Source organism: Olea europaea, chromosome 23, assembly GCF_002742605.1.
Source record: "Olea europaea var. sylvestris chromosome 23, O_europaea_v1, whole genome shotgun sequence".
Lineage (NCBI taxonomy): Eukaryota > Viridiplantae > Streptophyta > Magnoliopsida > Lamiales > Oleaceae > Olea > Olea europaea.
In genome coordinates this window covers 1,376,575-1,399,967 of record NC_036259.1, presented here as the reverse complement: position 1 = coordinate 1,399,967, position 23,393 = coordinate 1,376,575, and the positions used below count along the sequence as shown (strand labels likewise).

At 37.1% G+C, this 23,393-nt stretch overlaps 1 protein-coding gene and 1 pseudogene across 3 annotated transcripts; both read right to left on the bottom strand.

Moving 5' to 3' along the window:
* Nucleotides 1–470: 470 nt before the first annotated feature.
* On the bottom strand, nt 471–6,959 carry LOC111372090 (magnesium transporter MRS2-1-like). 3 transcript variants are annotated; one of them, XM_022994262.1, is made up of 7 exons: nt 6,749–6,959; nt 6,541–6,624; nt 5,306–5,915; nt 1,908–2,036; nt 1,481–1,816; nt 1,342–1,389; nt 471–850 (listed from the first exon to the last, which is right to left on the bottom strand). In XM_022994262.1, exons 3-7 carry the CDS (start codon nt 5,894–5,896, stop codon nt 620–622), a joined length of 1,335 nt encoding a protein of 444 aa, XP_022850030.1. In that variant the 5' UTR covers nt 5,897–5,915; nt 6,541–6,624; nt 6,749–6,959; the 3' UTR covers nt 471–619. The 3 variants fall into 3 exon arrangements, with proteins under 3 accessions (XP_022850030.1, XP_022850029.1, XP_022850028.1); XM_022994261.1 differs by having other exon boundaries at nt 6,541–6,959; XM_022994260.1 differs by lacking the exons at nt 6,541–6,624; nt 6,749–6,959 and having other exon boundaries at nt 5,306–6,469.
* Nucleotides 6,960–9,483: 2,524 nt separating this feature from the next.
* LOC111371875 lies at nt 9,484–10,135 on the bottom strand (annotated as a pseudogene).
* Between the last annotated feature and the right edge of the window lie 13,258 nt (nt 10,136–23,393).

Sequence of the window (23,393 nt, the reverse complement as noted above, 5' to 3'; positions counted from 1 at the left end):
TACTTTTGACGCACTTAGCTCCCAGTTGGGACCATTTAAATGTAAAAATCAATATTTTTTAAACAGCTCTGCTTGCTGTACACTCGTGTACAGCAAGTTTTACACTCCCTCACATGAAGGGCTCCACATTAATAGGAGTGTAAGTTTGTAAAGTAATTTTTGCTGTACAAACAGGTTTACCCTTTTTAAAAAGTGAACTGGGCCCCAGTAGTGCAGAATTCGAATCGGACAAATTAGAAACATCTGTCTTTTTTAATGTTTGAATCACTAGAAATGCCCTTCGCAAGAAAAATTAATGAAATGATAAACCGCCCTGTCATTTTTTCTTTTTTGTCTACTTTAATTGCTGGGTAATCAATCACTTAATGTTGCACTGTAAAAATGGCTAAAATCAGAGAATAAACGGTCCCGGACGGGGGCTTAACGTAACCATTATTTACTACCCTTTAGGGAAAGTTCACGTGACAATCTTTGAGATAATATGGATAATATACATCAAGAAACAAGATTCTTATACACAGAAGAATAATTACAAATAACAATGCAGAATTTTTTATCATTTCCTTCTTTTTGCTATTGTTTGACATGGAATCAAAATGCTTGCTATTTTGTCTACTGTCTATAGTGGCATCAATCTTCTGTACTTGAAAAACCATAAAAATGAGAAAAATATGACTATTCCAGTGACTCCAGTGATCATCAGAACCCATTTGAATGCTCCTGGATCATCAAACATTGGTATTTCAAAGTTCATGCCAAATATCCCAGCAACAACACCAAATATTGCAACAACAAATGTTGCAGTAGTAAGTAAAAGCTCGAACTGTATCAGCTGGTTTCGAACGTTATCCTGCCAAATTTGTGTTAGCTCATTGATGGATGAACAACTCAGATGCAGAAAAATTGTTGTCTTAACTGTCTATGGGTTTCGGAAGCATCAATCATGTTATTCAAATTCGTCTCTCTTTAGAAATAACATTAAATGTCACAACCGTTAAGACGGTTTTATTTTGGATTTCAACATGGATATAATAGTCAAAACATGTGCGTTCGATAACCAGAGAGAAAAAAAGCCACGTAAAACACAGGCTAGCGTTAGATCTTTTAAGCATGAAGAAAAATCCCATAATTTCATCTGATACATTTCAGAGTTCACTAAAACAAATAAAGCACCCCACTTAAACATGTATCTGAGGTTCGACCAGAACACATAGCTTTACCAAGTTAAGGGGATGGGTTCCATTTGGTTATTTTGGGGTCAATAAATGACCTATTCGACACAAAGGGTTCTGCTTACACATCAAACAATAATGTCAGAAATATTTAATAAGTGACGCATACCAGTTGAATGTTGATGAAGTCCTCCGTATCATCAATGTACTCCTTCAGCTGGAATTAGAGAAGAATATGAATTGAAAATCAGGTTTCAATAGGAGAGAAATAAAAGCCGAAAAATTAAAATCATGATCATAAATGATACCGATGTCAACTTATTAAGGGTGCTGTCAATGACAACAAAGTAGGCCTCCAACAACATTTCAAGCTCTTCTACACTCTCTTTGACACTCTCCGAGCTCCGCATACTCTCATGCCTGCTCCGGGTGATGCTCAGACTCTTCTCGAGCTTCCTGCTGTCAGAAGGTGAGGAAACAGGAGAAACTGGTGCCGAAAAAGAAACTGCACCATCATTAGATTGGTATCCCATCAAAGAAAGATCACCATAAAATGATGAGTCCATCCGACTTTTCTTCTCTGTAAGATACATTTCAGCCATATCTCCATCATCATCCATTAGCTGTTCTATCTCATCTCTAACCTGGACAATAAAAATAGAAAATTGGAGGAAGAAATATCAGAGAGGGATCATGTCTCAGATAAGATCTTAACTATTAAAAAAAAATGCGAACCTTCTGAACTCTCCTAGTCAGCGCAACAAGTCTGCTTTTCAATCGACGAACTCGTTCCAAGATCAATGTACTGATCTTTGACGTGAGTTCATCCAACAATGGATATGCTTCAATCTCTAGTTCTGCTGCCTGATCAATTAAAAAATTTTCCGAATGCACTTTTAAATTTTACGTAATAGTTTTAATGAATTGTTGGTCTTAACATAGAAAAGAACATTATGCCCCTTAATAAGAGAAATATAGATATTTATTGAACTTGTAACATAATCCTAAGTAACCATTGAATTGTCTACAATCTGTACTATTGCATTAAGGGATATCCAACTAGGCTTACAGTAGTATTTGGTCACTCACTTTAGACTCTCGACAGCCGTTTTCCTTTTGTCTCCAAATTCTGGACAGAACATAATAGCTAAACTTTGAAAATTTAGCTTTTGGACATCACACAAGCACCTCGCTCACATCCGGTTTCATCCAAGAGACCAGAAAACCAGCCATCATATATAATATAAGAAACTTTCAAATGAAGGTATCACACAATCGTCGTAAAAACCTAAGCTTTCATTAAGCATAGGAGTGGTCAGGCATCTTCTATTTCCATTATTTAAAAAAAAAGGTGAACTCTTATTGATGAGCACATCATCTATTTTATTTCTAGTTGGACTTTATTTTATTTTGTGGACTTTATTTATGTAATTGGGCTTGTATTGACCCAAACCCGTTCTAGGTAGGGTTTTGTTTTGACTATTTGAACCTAATTTATCATGTAATTTCATTAGTTTTGGATGAATGTGAATTATTGAGATTGGTTGTGGCGTCTCTTTTCTCTTCCTTCCCCTTTTCCCTAAATTTCTACTTCTTCTCCGGTTTTTTTTCCCATTCTCTCCGGTTTCTCCCCCTTTCTTGCTGCTCTCTTCTTTATCCTGCATCAGTTACAACACAGGAAGGACATTATTTTGACCTGCGGTTTCCATCACACCATAAATATTCACCCATTAAAAGAATTCACAGCTATACAAAGGAGAAGTAGACAGTTTAGCATAAGATCTTCTTCTTTTCTTTTCTTTTCTTTTTTTTTTTTTTTTTTTTTGGGGGGGGGGGGGGGGGGGAAGAAAGAACCTGTACCAAAGGAAATGAAATTGGAGGCTAACACACAGTCGACACTACCCCCTCCCCTAACAAACTCCTAACCAAGTGAATAACAACTCTTAACAAATTGAGTGACTGAAATTACTGCTGTGCCCTGCGGGATTTTTGACGCCATGAGTACGTGAACTTAATTGGGGGTTTATCAACACGATGTTCAACTACCAAAAAGTAGTGGACGAAAGAATTTAGTTTCTTTGTACCATTATGTCCTCGTTAGTATGAAGGCAAAGTTCTTCTCAGACATTTTGAAATCGTAAAAGTACCCATGTCGGACACGACACAATATGGGTATGTGTATGAGATATGTATCCGATCCTTCAAATTTCAACCATACATCTCACTTTTTGCTTCTTATTTTTTATTTTTCTTTTTCCTTTTTTCCCATTTCTACTCTCTATAAACCTTGCGTCACCTCCGAGAGAGAGGAGAAAACGATGGCGCTAGGTCCCCCTTCCTCTTCTTCTTCTTCTTCCTTCTTCTTTCTTCCACTTTTCATCATTTTTTACTTCTTTCCCTTTCTGTATCGGTCGTTTAAGGTTTTGTTTGTACAAAATGAAAATGAGTTTCATAGAGTGCTATTACTGCCCCTACCAAGTCCAAATTGCAATCAAGTCCATTATTTTATATGTTATATAACATTTAGTAATTAACATATCATAATTAAAAACTAAGCCTCAAAATTCTATTTTAATCGTCTTAACCTCTTATTCAGTACTGGTTTCCTTCTTTGTGAACAATTGATTTTGATCTATTCAAAATGAAATCTAGAATTAGTAAAAAAAATTAAAACTTGAAAGATGTACAAAGACGTATCCACGTATCCTTGTCCAAAATTTGGACTCTTTTTGGCCATGTCACCGTATCCTACATTTTAGAAAATAAAAAATTCGACGCTTAGATACGTACCCGTACCCGTACCCGAGTCCGAACATCATAGACGAGTTGTTCAAATGCCAAAAAGTAGTGGAGGAAAGAATATAGTTTCTTTGTACCATTATGTTCTCATTAGTACGAAGACAGAGGTCTTCTCCAGATCTTAAAATTAAAGATTCTCCAATACGAGCATAAACTATTTATATTCACCACTCTTCAAATACCAGGCATCTTCATTTTCAGTGAAAGACTTCAAGTTGAGCTATATGTTTAAGCTAAATATCAACGCCAATTCCAACATTCTTCATTATTATTCTGAATTAGTTAACAATTCAACGAAAGGTCGCAGTAATCATCAAGGGGAGTATACACTCCATCAAGTTATTTAATTGATTGATATTCTGTCTTACCATATATTTTCTCTCAAATTCATTTCTCCCCCAACACAAAGGAATGGTGAGCGAAAAATCTGGGAAATGATAAAACAGGGACCTTGACAGCCCTGTGATAGGGTGCCTCCTATTGGAGGGGGCGTCGGTGGGGACGGCGCTTCCTCCAATAGGAGGGCGCCACATAGACGCCTGTCACAGGGCCTGTCAAGGCCTCCGTCACAATAGCATTTCCCGAAAAATCCACGTAACTATTAATCTCTTTTATCTGGTTATCATATTTCCAGTTCCAGATAACAGAGTGCAAGACTATCTCTTACTTATGTCTTCCAATACAGCAGAATCCATCAATTGGATACAAGTATATAACAAGAAGATCGAACATATAAAAGAAATCTTGGAATCTGGCAAAACCAACCATCTCACAATGTACATGGCATAAAAGTAGTAGATCGAGCTAGCTCTGAAATCAGAGAAGAACACACATGCTAGGAACATTTCAGTATGCACAAGCCACAAGCAGTGAAATGTGTACTTAAGCCTAAGAATATAAATTGATTACCGTGATTTCCCTTCTTGATGAGGTCTATTAAAGTAATTGTCTATCACTATGAGTAGATTTAGCTGCATGCATCTATCTACAAATGTAAGTTCCCCTTTGAAAAGCGTCCTAAATTTGCCAAGATCTATCACTGAAACATCACATTCAACCATTACCTCATAATATGTCACATGCGTTCTTATTTTGGACGGTTTATCAATTCAAGATAAAAGGCATGAGCTAAACATAATCAAATTCCCGTTATCTGGAGCATATGGTGCTTCGATTGTGTGAAGAGGCTGTTTCACGTAAAAAAAAGCACAATCTACAATGTCAGGAAACTTCAGGAAGTAATATTTTCACAAGTCTGCCATTAGCTAATTTTCATTACTGAAGCAGTCAATACATGCAATGGAAGTTTAGAAGACGCTATTTCTAGCATGTACCTGAGAATCCAGAAAGGTACAGGCAGCTTCAAGAGCAACTTCAAGAGCTTTGAACTCAAATGGCAAGTAATCCGGTGATGTGTTCCCATATATATTATCAAAATTTCTACTTCCTCTCCTTCTGCTCAATTCAGCACCATCTGATTGCCAAACTTCAGCAGCTCCAGAAGCTTGCAGTCGCCTCTGCAGCTCCGCAACATACTGCAGTACATAGCTATCAAGAGAATTTAAGAGCCAAACTTCATCGGCAGTGATGATACATCGAATCTGCTCAAGATTGACAACAATTGCCTTCTCTCTTCCAAGAATAGTTGAGGGATAAACAAACAGCGGGTCTAGTAACCGTAGATCACGTGCAGGAAGATCACAACGATGCATCAAGGTGAACTTGTCAACCTCAATCACTTGAGAATTCCCAGATGCATCAACACGTATCCAAGACCGAAGGCCTTGCCCACGCTTTTTCAGGCTGGAAACATCCACTCCCTGAAATGGTTGTCGACCAGAGGCAGAAGGCCTATACGACAGATCTCTAAGATTCACTGCTGATGCGGGTTTGGGTGGGAGCAAACGCTCCTTAAGGTCTGCCATCACCAATGAGCTTCTGCTGCTGCGAAAAACAAAATAAGGAAAACGAATAACATGTCCCAAACTTACAATATTCGTCTTTATTAAGTTTACTAAAGGTTTGAAGAAAACTTTGTAATCCCCCTTTGTCCTTTTGATTGACATTGATAGAACCCAGTCATTTAATATAAAGATAATTGTATGCTACACAAATAATGCTCAAAATAGTTCAGCTAAAAAGACTAAAATTCCTGGTGCCACCTGACCAAATCTGGTTGCTGGCACCTGAGTAATTTAAATGCAGGTAATCATACCCCTTGAGCTAACACTATTAAGATAGATACTGATGACACTAAAATCTATCAGCCATAAAAACTAAAAACTTTCTAAACCTTCTAAGGCTATATTACATACATTGTCAACCTTCCTTATCAGGACCAATTGACAGTTCCCTTCTCTTGTTTACAGAAGAGGTGAAAAACTCCCGCACAATAATCTTGTACCACCCGCAGAAATCAAATTTCATATTTACCATGTCTCGAAGTCCAAAATTGATCATCTTACAGAAAAGAAAATCTTATTGCTGCTAAATGATCAGATAAAAAAAGAGGGGGGGGGGGGGGGGGAGGTTACTTCAGTAATGGACTAAAAATTTCTAGAAAAATTACCCCAGATAACAAAGAAAAAAAATAGGGCTTTCCTTCAATTGCTCCACTCCTGAATTTAATCACGAATCTGGGCACTCCCTGAAACTGAAAATTAAAGGCATAATATTGTGTATACATAATATATGCATCTGGACTAGGAAAATTGATGAGGAAGAAGTCAAAAATTGAGATTCAGAGAATCAGAAGCTAGATGAAGTTTTGAAGAAACCGAGAGTGGTTGATGGAGATGCAAATTTGGAGAGAGGGAGCAGGAAAACAGCGTCGTATCTAAACCAAGATATCTGTCAATCAATCCGTATCCTAAACTAAACCAAGAAATCTGTCAATCAATCCTGAGTTTCTGAGTGCTTGGATTATTTTTGTTATATATAGTACTGTGTGTGCTTGCGTGTCGCCCTGCCGTGGAAACGAGCCACAAAAGGAAGGGATCTGGCGGCGGTTGAATCAGTGTGTTCGGGTATTGATTCAAGACCCGGCCCGAATGTTCTAACAAACAAATTATGGCGAGATGGGGATGACAAATTGACTTATGAGCTTAAACTGCCCATATCTCGGCTTGCAAAAAGCTCGAGCTCGGGCTGAGCACCGTCTTGAGTTGTTGGCCCGAGCCGGAGCCGGCCCTTGTAACTCGTGGGATGGCTGGAAATTTTAAAAAATAGTAATAAAAAAATAAAATAGTTGGCAGCTAGCTGCTGACTTTTAAAGACTCGTTGCAGCTGCCTTCTTAAAGAGAGAGGGAGAGAAAGAATCGAGCCGACAACTCGGATTGGCTTTATAAGGCTCGAGGCCCCGAGCCGAAAGCTTAGGTTTTTTGCCAAGCTTTTGCTAGATTCGGTTCTGACCAAAAAAAAGGACGACCTAAAAAAGCTCAAACTGAGTCAAAGCCCTGATTTTCAGCTCTCGAGCCGACTCAACTCAACTCGTTGACACTCTTCGAGTCTTATTATATAAAAATTCATTTTTCTTTTTAAATTATTTTTATCACACATCCTTTGAATAAAATAATTCTACATGTAAACTCAAATCCTTTCATTACTTTTTAATCACATTTTACACGTTAAAAAAAATCACTATTACAAAACTCGATCTTATAAAAAAAAAAAATGGGGCTTAAACATACCATTGGTGCTTAACTTCCGTTTCTCTCAAAATTGTATTTATAGCTATGGAAACATGTTTGACAAAGTGTTTCGAGGTTATAAGTTGACGTTATATGAAATTTGTAATTAAAAAGTTGATAAAAATTATGATTTTAATTAAATGCTTGATTAAAGATAAAATTTGACATGTTTATAATTTCCAAAAAGATAAACAAGTACGATAATAAAACAAGGACTTTCGTAGGTGGGCATCACCCAGAGTGGTTGTATCCTCATCAGATTTTAACTTGGTTTTTAGTTAAAACTATTCAATTCGAATCAAATCGGACTGGAATTGTTGGGTTAGTCTGATTCCAATTAACATTAGTTTGATTATGTGTCTTAGAAGCAAAAAATGGAACTTGTTTAGACCGGAACATTTCCATTTTCTCATAAAACTAACGATTACATTTTACTATTCCCAACAAGATATTTTGATCGAATCACACAATGTTGACCCCTAATTTTTAATTATAGTTTGATATTCTAAATCTTTTACAATTATCTGTATTCTTATATGGGAGTTTTCGAAAGTAATCAAAACTATGAGTGCATTTTAAATAGATAACTTTTTAAAGGACACCGTTATGGATATCCTGATGTACATGTAGTATAACCCCTTTTTAAAATTGTTGTAAATATGACAATACATGGTCAATTACGCCCTTGTGTAAAAACGATTGAAATCTTTGGATGACAATCAATGGTCAAACTTTGGATTTGCTCTTCAATAATCACCAGTTCAAGTCTTCACAAGGCTACTAAGGTAAGAGTTTCCGGGCGTAAACTTTAGGGTCCCGTGAAATTAGTCGAGGTATACGTAAGTTGGCCTGGACACCCACGATCATCAAAATAAAAATTAAAAATTTACAAATACTTAGCAAATATAATGAAAGATTTCTCAACTCACCACATTAAAATTTTGTCAAAAATAACAATGGTATATGTTTTTCTAAAGATGGCATTGTAGAAAAAAGTTAAACAAATAATTTATCTAAATTTTGCTGCCCAAAACTATCGTATGAAGGCACCATAAAAATGTATATCATTGAATGAATATTAATTTTGATTATCAGTTAATGATTTTTTAATATTATTTAATTAGAGATAATTAAATTACGTAAGAAGTTGATTTTTGAGATAATTTTGAATGCAATTTCGTCTAATATTCTTGTTGGGCGGTATGGACTGAATTATAGTACATTCTGAAAATGTTTTTCAGGAAAATGCATTTGAATGTCCATTAATACAAAAACAACTGCAAATGAATTAATCAAGATTAATGCCTATCTTTCATAATTCTAGGAGTGTGAGCTACTTTTCAAACTCATCGAGTCTTTTTAGAATATACTAGTCCACTACCCATGCAATGCATGGGCTTTGTTACTTCTAAGATAATGTCAGCGTTCGTGGAAAATAAATCGCTCATTTTTTTTTTATTATTTGTTCTTAAACATTTGATGCATAATACAAATTTTTTTGATGTACTCGCTTCTCCAAAGTTAAGAATTTTCAATACTCAACTTTATTATCAAACACCATGAAAGTAGGAAATAATTACGAAAGACCTAATTTTTATTGAATGGCAAATGAAACCTAGTAACATTGAAGAATTGCAACATAAGTAGTAATCTTGGATGACAAAAATCGTCGAGGTAATAAAAGCAATCATATAAGCGCCATTTTGTCAAATTAAATTCTCCATCCTGCATAACCTTTTTGATAAAATTCTTAGAGACGAGAAAGGAAGAGTCTGAAGTTAACTTGATTCAGCTCCAAGCAACAAAAGCATGGAACACACTTTCTCAATTTTTTTAAGTACCATGTTGATGGATCACTCACATCAAAAACTAATGTGCGTAGGGATTGCACTTTTTGACCAAACATTCTTTCTCCCAGCCTCTTGATGGTCTATGATGCCAGTAGATGTAGTCAGCAGAATGTATCCAAACTGAAAAGTAAATTGAGTCAAACAATTGAAAACAGAGGTATTGAAGGATGGAAAGTAAGAAAAATGGGAGTCAATTTTGTGGACTTGAGCAATTAGCATTCACTTGGGATTGACAGAATATTAATGTATAGTATTTTATATTATTACCTGCCTAAACGGAAGAAACCTTGTAGTCCATCCCTCAATTTTCTGGACACCAATATCAAAATCAGGGTTGATGTTTTGTTCAACCACAATTTTTGATCGGTGATAATCGACATCCTCAAACTCTCAAACTTTTCGATGTATCTTACAGACATCATAAAAAATTAAGGGTATAGATAGTCTCTCATACTTAAATGGACGACGTAATACCACATAACGATTTTTATACTATGCTTTTACATCATGAAGAGAAACTTAATAATGACTTTGGAGGATGGTTGAATTATGGCATGATGCTTCCCTCTCATCTATTCATTGATATGCTCTCAAGAACGTCATCGAAGACACTAACTCTCACCATTTTTACTTAAAAATCAAGTTGTATCATAAATAAGAACAATGTATCAGATATCAACACTTTGATTAACGTAATTGAGAAACAAATTCTCAATACCAATGCAATCAAATATTAATAGAATTTAAATAAATGCACTAATGAAAATTAGTATATAAATATTTAAGTAATGCCTTGAGCACAGATAAAAAGGAAATTCAACGAAGTGCAGTAAAACCGAAAAAAAATTAGAGGCATAAAATTTATTTTTCAATTGATGTAAGTATTGAACTGTTGATGCATCTTTGTCAACACTCACTAATAAATCTTAGGATTCATAAAAAATGTATTGTCACAATATATAATAATTTAAACAATTAATTACCAGAAACCGTTTGTTCATGCCCAGCAAAATTCTGCAATGAGAAATCAAAAGAAAGAGTAAGGTATCAATTTCACATAAACTAAAGGAGAAAAAAAAAAAAAAAAACTATACAAAAGATGAGCCACGTTCAAGGTCCAGTTCAATTTCTGCTAAAACCATCTGATTCAAAAAAATATATGCATTAACAGTTGTACATAAACAATGATGATGCATTATACATACACAAAAAAAAAATTCCTATATTTATATGCAATTACGCCTTACTTGAAAGCTTGCCGACATAAAGATCTACAGATGCCATCCCTTTCAACTTGTCAACAAATTCCTCTTCATCAGAAAACCTAGAGGTCTCTCTACCTCTATGTCCCTACGAGCTTTTTCAGTTGCTTAAACTTCTTGCTCTCCTAAAAAGCATAAATAATTAAAAAAGGAAATTTCATTGGGTATCAAAAATTGAGTTTGCTTTATCAAAATTGTCACCTTTTAAATTTGCTATAAAAAATATCAATTTATGACATTTTTGCCCCTCTGAAATATTAGAATACCAAACATGTGTTAATTGTATTGTCAGTATCTCAAATGGCGGCAGACGAGACCAAAATGCAAACCTAATTTCTCCAATTTTGACTTCTCCATTTCCCTCTCGTCTCTGCGTTTCACACTTCGACGCCCGCCGCTCTGTCTCAGTCGCCAGCTCTCTTATTGTCTAGCCAAATCGCTGTCATCGATCGTCGGGGAGATCGGTCGTCGTTGCTGCGTTGAGGTACCGGCTTTGAAGATTTTGGAAATCTGCGTTTCGGTTATATCTTGCCGCCGACGGTCACCCACAGCCTCTCCGGTCTCTGGCACTGGCCCACTGCACCGTGTTTGTGACAACAGACTCCGTGAGTCCGTGAAGCGTGAGCCTCCTGCCTCTCTCTCTGTCTCTCTATTTTCTGCAAAAATGGTTCAGTTCATGAGCTCCTTCCTCGCATGTGAAGTTGTTTATTCTCTTTTAGTTTCGTGCTTCCTATGGTATTGTCATGATTAATTGTGAATACTGTCACTTCGTTTCTGTATTATTATCTTGTTTAAGTGGATGCTTCTGTAGTTGTTAGGAGAGTGCTTCTTTTGGAGATAAGTGCGTTTCTGTACAAACTTTGTGCTAACATTAGTATAGTGTTTATTCAGTCCAGCCTGCTTGTAGCATTTTAACATTCTCATTGTGATTTTACTTGGATATGGCTTTGCTGTTATTGAGAAAAAATGAAGATGAATGTTTAAGGAGAAACACTGGATTGCTGGGCTTATGTATTCTGTAGTTATTATTTGTCTAACATTTGTCTACTTAAAGTCATTATAATTAGAGTAGTAATACTCTCAACGTACTTTGTCATAATGCTATGGTGGTTGAAATTTTTTTAATTTGGTGTTATTGTCAAATGTGGACATTTTTACATACTGTTGTACAAATGAATAGCTTGATTCGAATATTTCAACTGATATTCTTTTTATTCAATCCAGATAGGAGGGAGTATTAGAACAAAATAATAGTGCGTTTATATTTCTTTCATGTTATCACACTTACAGTATGGCACATTAATACAACATGCAAATCTTCAGGATTTGTTGCTTTCTTCATGGAAAAGTTCTTAACTTACATGCTGAGAATCATAACGTTATGTCTTCTAATAGTTTATTTAAGCAAATGTGTTGAAGGCTAGTTGCTTGGGGAATAACTCTGAGCTTCCTTTGAAACTATATTCAACAGGGTGTTTAAGTTTTTCTCTTAGAATGATAAAATTAGTCTACTGCACTACAGAATGAAGAAATATTGACTACATTGCACATTTGAAAAACTAATAAGGCCTCTAGATTAGTTATATGCATGTAGACCTTAGGTTCATTCTTCTAGGAGGGAGTATTTAATTCTAATATTTCAACTGATATTCTTTTTATTCAATCCAGCTAGGAGGGAGTATTAGAACAAAATAATAGTACATTTCTATTGCTTTTATGTTATCACACTTACAGTATGGCACATTAATACAACATGCAAATCTTCAGGATTTGTTGCTTTCTTCATGGAAAAGTTCTTAACTTACATACTGAGAACCATAACGTTATGTCTTCTAACAATTTATTTAAGCAAATGTGTTGAAGGCTAGCTGCTTGGAGAATAACTTTGAGCTTCCTTTGAAACTATATTCAACAGGGTGTTTAAGTTTTTCTCTTAGAATGATAAAATTAGTCTGCTGCACTACAGAATGAAGAAATATTGACTTCATTGCACATTTGAAAAACTAATAAGGCCTCGAGATTGGTTATATGCATGTAGACCTTAGGTTCATTCTTCTAGGAGGGAGTATTTAATTCTAATATTTTAACTGATATTCTTTTTATTCAATCCAGCTAGGAGGGAGTATTAGAACAAAATAATAGTACATTTCTATTGCTTTTATGTTATCACACTTACAGTATGGCACATTAATACAACATGCAAATCTTCAGGATTTGTTGCTTTCTTCATGGAAAAGTTCTTAACTTACATGCTGAGAACCATAACGTTATGTCTTCTAACAATTTATTTAAGCAAATGTGTTGAAGGCTAGCTGCTTGGGGAATAACTTTGCGCTTCCTTTGAAATTATATTCAATAGGGTGTTTAAGTTTTTCTCTTAGAATGATAAAATTAGTCTGCTGCACTACAGAATGAAAAAATATTGACTACATTGCACATTTGAAAAACTAATAAGGCCTCTAGATTGGTTATATGCATGTAGACCTTAGGTTCATTCTTCTAGAGACATAGTAGCCTAACATCTATTTATGAAGCTCTTGTTTGGTAAGGAATAAAATCAGATTTTTAATAGATTTTAATAAAAGTTGATGAAATGTGTGGTTGAAAAGTTGTAGGTCCTATAAAATGTATGGTTAATATTAGTTGTTGATTTTGACTTAGATTAAAAATCTTAATTTTAATTTCTACCAAATAGGGACTAAATATGACATTAGCTTATGATGTGAATCAATATGTTTTTGAGTTAATATGACTGTGGTTTCTGTAAAATGTTCTATTTTGTTGTCCCAGATGATTTATATTATTACTTAATGTCTTAATAGTTATTTCCTAATTGAACTTTATCTTCTCAGGTTGTATTGGACTTGTCTGTCCTTGCTTCCTTTTTGCTAAAAATGCTGAGTTTATGGGGTCTGGAACTCTATTTGGGTCATGCATGACACGTGGATATTAGAAATGTTTTGCTTACTACAGTTTTGTCGTCAATTGCTATTGTCTTAGTCAGAGTAGATGTTTTGGATTAGCATAGTTGCACGTTGTTGTCTTCAATTGATATTGTCTTCAATTGCTATTGTCTAAGTCAGAGCTGGTGTTTTGTAGTCTGGATATGGCCGTTGAGGTGTACTTATCGTATTTGCACGTTGATAACTGTATCATGCACTACTTCGAAAATGTACACAATGTTTTACACTATCACTCTCCATGCACTGACATGAAGTGTTAAATGACTTACCACCGAAGTGTCATTCCCGACAGTTTGCAACAGAAATTCTCGACAGATGGAACAGTCGACAGATGAACTGTCGTTCCCGACAGTTAAGCTCAGTAATTCTCGACAGATGAGCCTCTCCACCGATGAATTGTCGAGAACGAGAGTTCATTTCTTCCGTAGTTATGCAAGTTGAATTTTGGTTCCGACAGTGCGTTTCGCATTAAAAATACTGTTATGCTATGATGTCACGATTTCGTTCATTGATCTGTCGTTGCAACATCGTACGTGTGTTTCACATTACTAATACTCAAACGTATGATCTCATGATTTGTATAGTGGTGCCAACATTGTATGTGTGCTTTTACATTAACATAATTGCAATGCTATGATCCGGACATTTGTTGATTGATTATTCAATGCACCTTGTTCGTTGAAATGTGGTTCTATTATTTCCCTGTCGTGTGTCTTCAAATACTCCCATCTGATGTATTAAATTTATGTTCAACTGTAGAAGAGTGAATGGATTTTGAATATCTGGTTCCAAAGAATGCGTGGCTGAGGGCCCACATCTCACAGCGAAGCAATCTACGGTACATGAAGACAGTCCTGGAGCATTTTGATGAGCGACAACGTACGGACTTCCGTAACTCATGCCTAGGGTTCTTATCCGAGGTTCGAGATCTCCAATTCTCAGCCCAACTAATCCAGCAACTCGTTTTTCGCTGCATACGAACTGAAAAGGCCAGCGAAATATGGTTTAAAGTGCAAGGCCACTTAGCCAGGTTTGACCTGCAAGAGTATGCTCTTGTCACGGGTTTAATGTGTGGTCCTCTTCCAGATGACGCCGCAATGGACCGAGTTCTACAAAAGAAGAGGTTGAAGGATAAATACTTCAAATCAATGGAGAGGATTTCGTGTGGCGAACTTGAGAAGGCATTTCTCCGGTCGTCGACGCCCCGAGCTGATCGGTACAAGCTCGGGCTTGCTCTAATCATTGAAGGAGTGTTCAATGCTCCAGATAGCCATGCCAGTATTGAACTTCCAACGCTGTCGATCGTGGACGATCTGGACATGTTCTATTCCTACCCTTGGGGTAGAGTATCCTACATTCGTCTAATAAGGGGCTTCCGACGCAGACTGGGATGAAAATTTGTAGATGCCACAAATAAGAAGGAAAAGGTGGTTACTTATACAGTTCACGGCTTCCCCATTGCCATGCAGGTACTACACACAAATTTTGTACAACGTATTCATTATTTCATCAGAAATGTATTTTCGTTGGTTCCTTTAATATTCAACTCACAGTTACTATCTGCTGTAATAGATTTGGGCATTCGAGGCAATACCAGAAATTGGGGATAGGTTTGCTCGGCGATTGGGTCATCAATCCCCACAGCTTTTGAGTTGGACGTGTACCAAACAGCCACAACACCGGACGTATGATGCATTTTTCAAGAACATTAAGGTATTGGATTGCGTTTCATGCATATGATCTGCATGTGCCGTTACTCGTTACATTTTCGGTGACATTAATTTATTTTATGTTGCAGCTGCACGTGTCCGGATGCTTCATCCCACCAAAGCCGAGCTTGGACAACCATGTATCTCCACCCTCCTGCCGTTTGAAGACCGTACTGTACCTGTACTGGACGAGGTTGCAAGGGACATTATCCCTGCAAGCTTCACCCAGATCCTTTGCCCAGTGGGGGAAATGTTGGAAACTCAAGGGGGGAGTGCACAATAGTTTCCAGTGGAGGAGGCTCCGAGGACGATGATGAGTCGGGGGACAGTGAGGACGAGGGAGCCCGTGAGGAGACCGGAGGTGATAAGAGTGGAAACAGCAATGCAGAGGCCTCGGACGAGGGGGACAGTGGGGACAGTAAGGATGACCACACTCGTACACCGCAGACTGGGACATATTCCTCTCCCCCCATGCACAGACGTACTTCTCCCATTCATGCACCCTCCACATCTCATGTATGATAAGGTCAAACCTCTGGTGCGAGCCTTACGAGAGACGAGGTGGAGGAACTATTGCCCGATCAAAGAACGCTCATCGAAATTCGGCTGCGCACAGTGAAGCTTGAGATCATGCAGCACGTGACCGATGAATTTGTGAAGGTCAGGGACTTCATTTCTACCCTCGTCCCCCCAGCTCCCTCTAGAAGTACTCCACCTACGGCTCAGGCGGCAAAGGAGCCCACAGTTTTGGCTACTTCAGTGCATGGTATGTGTACTGCATTTAAATTGTTATCTACTATATATTACTTATGTTTGCTGACATTGAGTACACATGGGATTTGTAACTTAGACGGAAATGGAGGCGACACCAACCCTGTCCCGGAATGTGCGGACCCGCAAGGTATGTGCATCAATTACTATGGATACATTTTCATGTTTCTTTACTATTTGATACTAGAAAATACGTAACCCCCTTACATTTTTGCAATTGTTGTTTTGTAGTGTATGGAAGAGACTTCTCCCCGTTGTCGGTCGATCATGACGAAAATATGGACAACGAAATGCAAGAGCAGAACGGTGCATGCCTTAAGTTCCGCATAATATTTGATTTCGTGGTCTCACCTCATTCGGAAGTGTGTATACTGTAAACCCTGAACGACACGCGATTTCTAATATTGAGTATGTTGGTACTCATGCATAGGTGGAGACGGCATGGAATCCGAACCAGCACTGAACGATGAAGATGGCGACGTAGCTTCCGGTGGTTCGGGGAAACGTGAGGACGACAGTGTTACGTCCCCTACTGGCGTAGCGGAGGCGGACGGTACGTACACTACGGTTGTTTACTTCTATTTCACTAGTTAGAGTAACGCGTAATATTTGGATCATTTACTTACGTATTGCCTCATACACTAGTATGTATTCTCTACTGTTTGAAGTATACAGTGTTACTAATATTTCTTCGCATGTTAATTTCATACTAGGTGGACGCGGCATGGATTCCGAACCAGAAAAGAACAGTCAGGATGACGAAGTGTCTTTCGGTGGTTCGGGGAACCTCTTGGACAAAGGTGTTGCTTCCGCTAGTGGCGTAGCGGAAGTGGATGGTAAGTACATTGCGGTGGAGAACTCTTGATGTCACCCTAACCCAAATTCGTGATGCAAATGGATGACGTGCTAATTAAAGTGGAATTGTTTTGTAGGCGGTGCGACGAACATGCCAGGGGAGGCTAGCCTACCGGTGCAATGCAATGACCCACCCACCACAAAGAGGTGACGATCAACACGCATCCGACGTCCTGTTGTATCTACAAAGACTCCGTACACCAGGGGAAGGGCGAAGAGAGTCAAGAAATGAGGTATTTTTGGAGTAATTTGACATTATTTCAAGTTTGTGTGGAGTTTGTCTTTGCGTAGTCGTACGTTTACGTTATTCTAAAGGAGCATGTCGAATATTATACGAATATTCTCCGAACTGTTCATATTACATTCAATTGAAACATTATATTGTCGGATTTTGTCACGTTCAGTCGAATATCTGTAAAGGAGCATTTCGAAGGGGTTTGGGTCCATTTTTGCTTAAATGGATTGGGTTCGGTTATATTTACCCCATTTTCTGTCTGGTTAGGTTGGGTTATGGGTTATCCCTTTAACCCAACCCGAAGCCGACCAACCCAACCCGTATACAAAAGTTAATTTTAAAAATGTGTAGAAATTATAAAACAAGTATAAGGTCCCTCCCTTTTCCCTGACCCTTCCCATTCCCGTTTTCCATTTTCCCCTCAGAGAAAACCTAGTCTCCTCTAATCCATCACGAAGCCGGTAGTCGGCCTTTATATTGTTGATTCTAACCCTGAGTATTTATCACTCTTTCGGTGTTTTGATATTTGATATTGTGGGGAGAAAATGCTGAAAATCTCAGCTTTCTGCGAACGAAGGTGAGAAATTTTGTTCCGCCTCTGTCGCTGCCGGTATCCGACTTCAATCCCCTACCGTCCTATGCTACCATGTAGGTGAGTATTTTTCTTTAACCTAGATTTACTTCCTTTATCCTTAATATCTGATATAGTTGAAGTTTTTTAAGAATTGATTATGCTTTGTTTCTTTAGTATGTTTGGGCTATTATTGGTATTCGTAGTTCCATTTCAATTGTATGGTTCTTGGAAGACAATTTTCTAAGTATTCGTATTTGTATATGAAAATCACTGGATTGGATGTTGTGTTGTTGATTGCTTCTGAATTTGGTTGGATGACCGAACGAGATGAGTTTCGTGGGTTAATGTTGCATTGAAGTGACAATAAGTTGACTGGGAATGTATCTATATATTTCATGAGGCTTGTCAAATTTAGCACTCCAATTTTGAGTAACAAAGGTTAGAAGTTTAAATTTTAGCTTCCACTCTTTGCTTTGGATTATGGACTTCATTAAACTTCAGCATTGCAGTCTTGTGGAGTACTTTCTAGTTTGCTGATGTTTTTTCTTCTTTATGTATGTAAGAGCACCATCGTGTTGTTATTTGTTCAGTTGAGTGTTCTTGTCGAAAGTGCTGTATATTTGCGTTTACCAAATGAACTTCCATGATAACTTTGATCTCATTATATCGTTTTTGGTTATTGACGTGCAGAAGACAGTGGATGAAGATGCCTCAACCCCCTCCATGGTGACTACATCTCAACTTGGAGTCCACGTAGGGTTCTTGAAAGGGGTGAACGTTGTATGAACAAAATTTATGTTATTGGTTGCGATGATTTTTGTATAAACAGGTCCAAATTGACTTACACTTTTGCTTGCCTAGCTCGTTCATGTCATTGTTGTTGGTTGCAATAAATGTTATATAAACCCGGTATGCAGGCGCACATGGATGATCCTAGATTTTTGTACATTATGTTTGAATGTGTTGTATTAGAAGTACTTGTACGAAGTTGCCATTTGTTGCTCTTTATGCATGCGCGTGTGACTATAACTTATGTATTCCGAAATTTTCACTAACTCGAGAGTATGCAGTGTAGTTCGATTCGTCATCTAAAAGACAGTAATTTCAGAATGTCGTGAATACATTACGATTCTCATTTTTCAACTGAGTAAAAAAAAGTACCAGCATAGCAAAATTCATTTAAGTTGTCTTTCATGTAATGTTATAACACATGCAGCTACATGGGAAAAACGATGCACATACCTGTTACGTTGAAAAGTTTTTTCTCAATTTTTGGAAGGAGCACCACATTCAAATACTGAAAATGGAATTGAAAACCGTGCTTAGCTCATTTTTAGTCATTGCCAAAATAATTCAATAGTCATAACTCACATTGTACTAATCTTCCAACCCCAGCCACCATTTCAGGACATATACTAGGGATTTAAGTATTATTAGACCATCAACTATCACATATTTTTCTATCGAATTTTAATTGTATGGGGGTTGGTGATTGGGGCACTAAATGAGCTTCAGTGCATCTCTCCAAAAAATCTACTATATATAGCATGGTAAGTCCACATTATCATTGACACCTTCAATATTCACATTTGAAAATTCATGTTGCAGTCTCTACATTTACTCCTGAACAAGTTCAATACATATTTTCATATAAGAACAATGGCGTCGTCGACAGGGAGCAATGAATCATTCAAGCATGAGGAGCCGTTACCAACACCCGATTCGTCCCCACTATGTCCCATCGTCATTGCTTCGAATGATGACGAAGTGAGTTATGAACGTGGTACGAGAGCCACATCCGTTGTTCCTTTTTCGAACCTCGACGATGTTGCAAGTGAAGCTTCCCAAACTCCAAAGACCGTGCCCGATTGGGTCGTCCCATTGATGGTTCCGGTGGAAGTTGAGTCTGACGATGACGCGTGGTTGGCTCATGTTCCATCTCCCGAGATCATTGTGATCAGCTCCGATGACTCCGAAGAAGATGGTTCGAGTGTGGGCAATCAATGAGGTGGCGAATATGGGTATGTGGAGCGTATGAAATAATGTATAGTTTGTATTTTATCAGGGATGGATCTCGTAACATAGTTCGGCAATGGTGAGCAAGAGCACCTCCATTGTCTACGTACTGTTTTCTTCATATTTTGGTAGATTTTGGTATTGGACCTACTATGGATGAGGACAGAAACAATCTGTCGGGAACGACATGTATACTGTCGGGAACGACAGATTAACTGTCGGGATGTAAGAGCATAGGTTCATTTGTGTAAGTATGAAACTTGTGTTTCCCTATATGGATCCCTTGTCTACAGAAAATTGACGTATCCTGGAATGAACAAGTTCATTGTTTTGACAATGTAGGTTCGTCGGGATTTCGTGGTTCGGGCTTAATACATGAACTTGGAAGCATCGAAAAAGAAGTTATTTTTAAAATTCCTTGTAGGTGGAGTTAGGTGTATATACGTACGTGGTGTCTTATGAGTAAGTCCGTATGGAAAAACTACTAATCAGGTCAGCCCTAAATCGTCCTTGAAACATACCGTTTTTGTTTGTTGTTAAATTAGAAGACGATGTCTGCTGTTAAGAAACGATAATGGAATGTAAAAGAAATGTTATGATTCAAAATATCTGTGTAAGTAGAGACTTGAATGGGTAACAGTGTAGTCATGCAGGCATAAACATTTCGGACTAGTCAGATTATATACTCTGTAAACATCTGTCGGGAATGACAGTTTAACTGTCGAGATGCTCTGAAGGGATATCAATTACAATATCTTCTAACTAGTTGCGATCATGAGAAACACTAATGTCAGCAAACGAACGACAATGATAAAAAAAATGAGAACGTTTACATTCTTTCATTACAAACGACATGGGGGTGCCAGTTCACATACAACTTCAACCACTTTTGAACAAAAACCTATTTATTACAAACGCCTATTTAAACGGTCGGTGGTATAATGGGGTTGGAACAATTGCTCCGATTATGACCTAGTCCACCATAGGGAGTGCATTTCCTCAGTCGTGTGGCGGACTCGAATCTGGGTCGCTAACGTCTTGTGGGTGGTCTATCCGGAGGACGACGTACATTGGGTGGCCTAATAGGAGTACCTGTAATTTCGTTTGGCACTATCCAGTCCACTTCACGCATAACGAGATATATAGCTTCGCTATAGGCACCTCTCCAGTATTCCGATGTGTAATATGGTGAGCATAAGTCGTACAATGACATACCTCGCAAGCAGACAGCTCGACTGGCATTAACGCATGGCATTTGGGCGTCAACGTCTGCAATACTAGCAGCATCTGTACCATTGAATGGGTCGTCCAAAATTCCCCGTTTTGACTGCATTATTCACTGGGGAACTAGGCTCATGATTCATGTCATCGTGTTCTAAGTTCTGGTGAACATCCGTTGCGGCAAACAAATGGTCACGCAAATTCGTATCCTTCCCCATGTCAACAGTTCGCATATTTGTCTCCACAATATTAACGCACAGAGCAGTTTCCGTATGAACAGATATGTACCACATGAGGTCTTCATCTTCACGTATTTCAGCTGGCGGTATATTCATGTTCGGGACATTAAACTTCAATTCCATTTCGGTGTGCGGATCGATAATGCCAAGTTTCTCATTCAACCATAACAGAAGTCCGGCTAGGGTAACATTTCTCGGCACTAAAATGGATGTGGTTTTGTCCGCTGTCCACTTCCATTCGTCATCCGCGTGAATAAACATTCTCTCGTGCGACACGATAAATCTCAAATGGGTGTTCATACCTAAAATAAAGGGATTACAACGATAAGAATTATGAACAGTCAATATGTCGATATGTAATAGCATCGAAGGGGCACTTTCGAATATTTAAACCAATACAATAGGAGAATGTGAAATGCAGGGTGTCAACAGTTTTCAACTATCGATTTTGACAGTTTAAAAGTCTATCCCGACAGTTTATCTGTCGATCTCGACAGATCGACATGTATAACCGTTGGGATCGACAGATAAACTATCGAGACCGACGACAAGTTTAACGCCTGTTTGTTTGTTACTTTCTTCGAAATATTAATGGTTACAATCAATTCTCAACTACAACAATTATTCCATTGCTCTACAGATCTCCATAAACAAATGACTGCTTCATTAAATATGGAATAGTTGACATGTCCCTAAATATTGTTGGTATATTTTCCATTTAAAATGATTTGAAAAAGAAAAAAAACAATAAAAGAAAAAATAATACCATCATCATTAATAGTGGTTTTAAATGATTTCTTCACTTTGATGATCATGTTGCTTTTAATATGTGAAAAATAATAAACTATTACATAAAAATATAAATAATTTGTAATAACTAACCTCTCCAAATGGATGATAAATTGAATAGCAATATATTGTTGATAAAGGAATAAAGAGGATAAAAGAAAATGGAGGGTTTTTTCAAGAAGGGATGTATTTGATGTGAACTAGGATTGTTTTGCTTCTTTTATCTTATTTTTTTTAGTCAATTCATATTATACAATATAATATACATTTACCAAATCATTATAATATACATATTAAATAATGAAATCATTACAAATGATTGGATTGGAGGCTACCATTAATGAGCATTTAATGCTCCTAAAAAAGGGAGATTAAGGGTAATTTGGACATTTTCCAACAAAAAATGTGACATTTTTGATAAAATTTAGTGCACATCAAAAGTTTTATAGCAACTTTCAAAAAAGTGTCATTTTTGATAATTCCCCTAATTAAAAATTGTGCATTTAGTAGAATCACCAATTGCAAATTTTACAAAAATACCAAAGAATGCACATATAGAGAAGTCATAAAACATATTTTCTCTTAAACTAAAAAAAAGTAAAAAAAAAAACTTTAAAAAAAAAACTCAAAAAACATAATCAACCGAGTTAATAATCCAAATGGTCATTGAACTTTACAAAAAGTTTGCACCGGGTCACCGAACATTAAAAATCACCCAAGTCGTCACTGAACTTAGCAAATGATTTACATAGGGTCACTGAACTTTAAAAATCATTACATTCATCACTGAACTTTGCAAAAAAATTTCACGGAATCACTAAACTTTGCAAAATGTTTCCTAGGAGTCACTAAACTCAGTGACTCTTGAGAAACTTATTTCAAAATTCAGTGATGAATGAGATACTTTTTAAAGTTTAGTGGCTCCGTGAAAACTTTTTGCAAAGTTCAATGATTCCATGAAAATCGTTTACAAAGTTCAGTGATGATTTGGGTGATTTTTAAAGTTCAATAACCTCGTGAAAACTTTTTACAAAGTTCAGTGACCATTTAAGTTATCAACTCAATCAACAGCAGTAGATCCCACGATCATTAGCCATTGACTATATAAAAACTAATAATGCATTATGTCATTTTCAGCATTAGCCAAACTGTCTTCTCGTAATTTTAATACGTCTAAGTAAATGAAGAAAAACAAAAGTAAAGAAGAATGAAATTAACCATGTTTTCCATGTCAATACAGCGACTACCA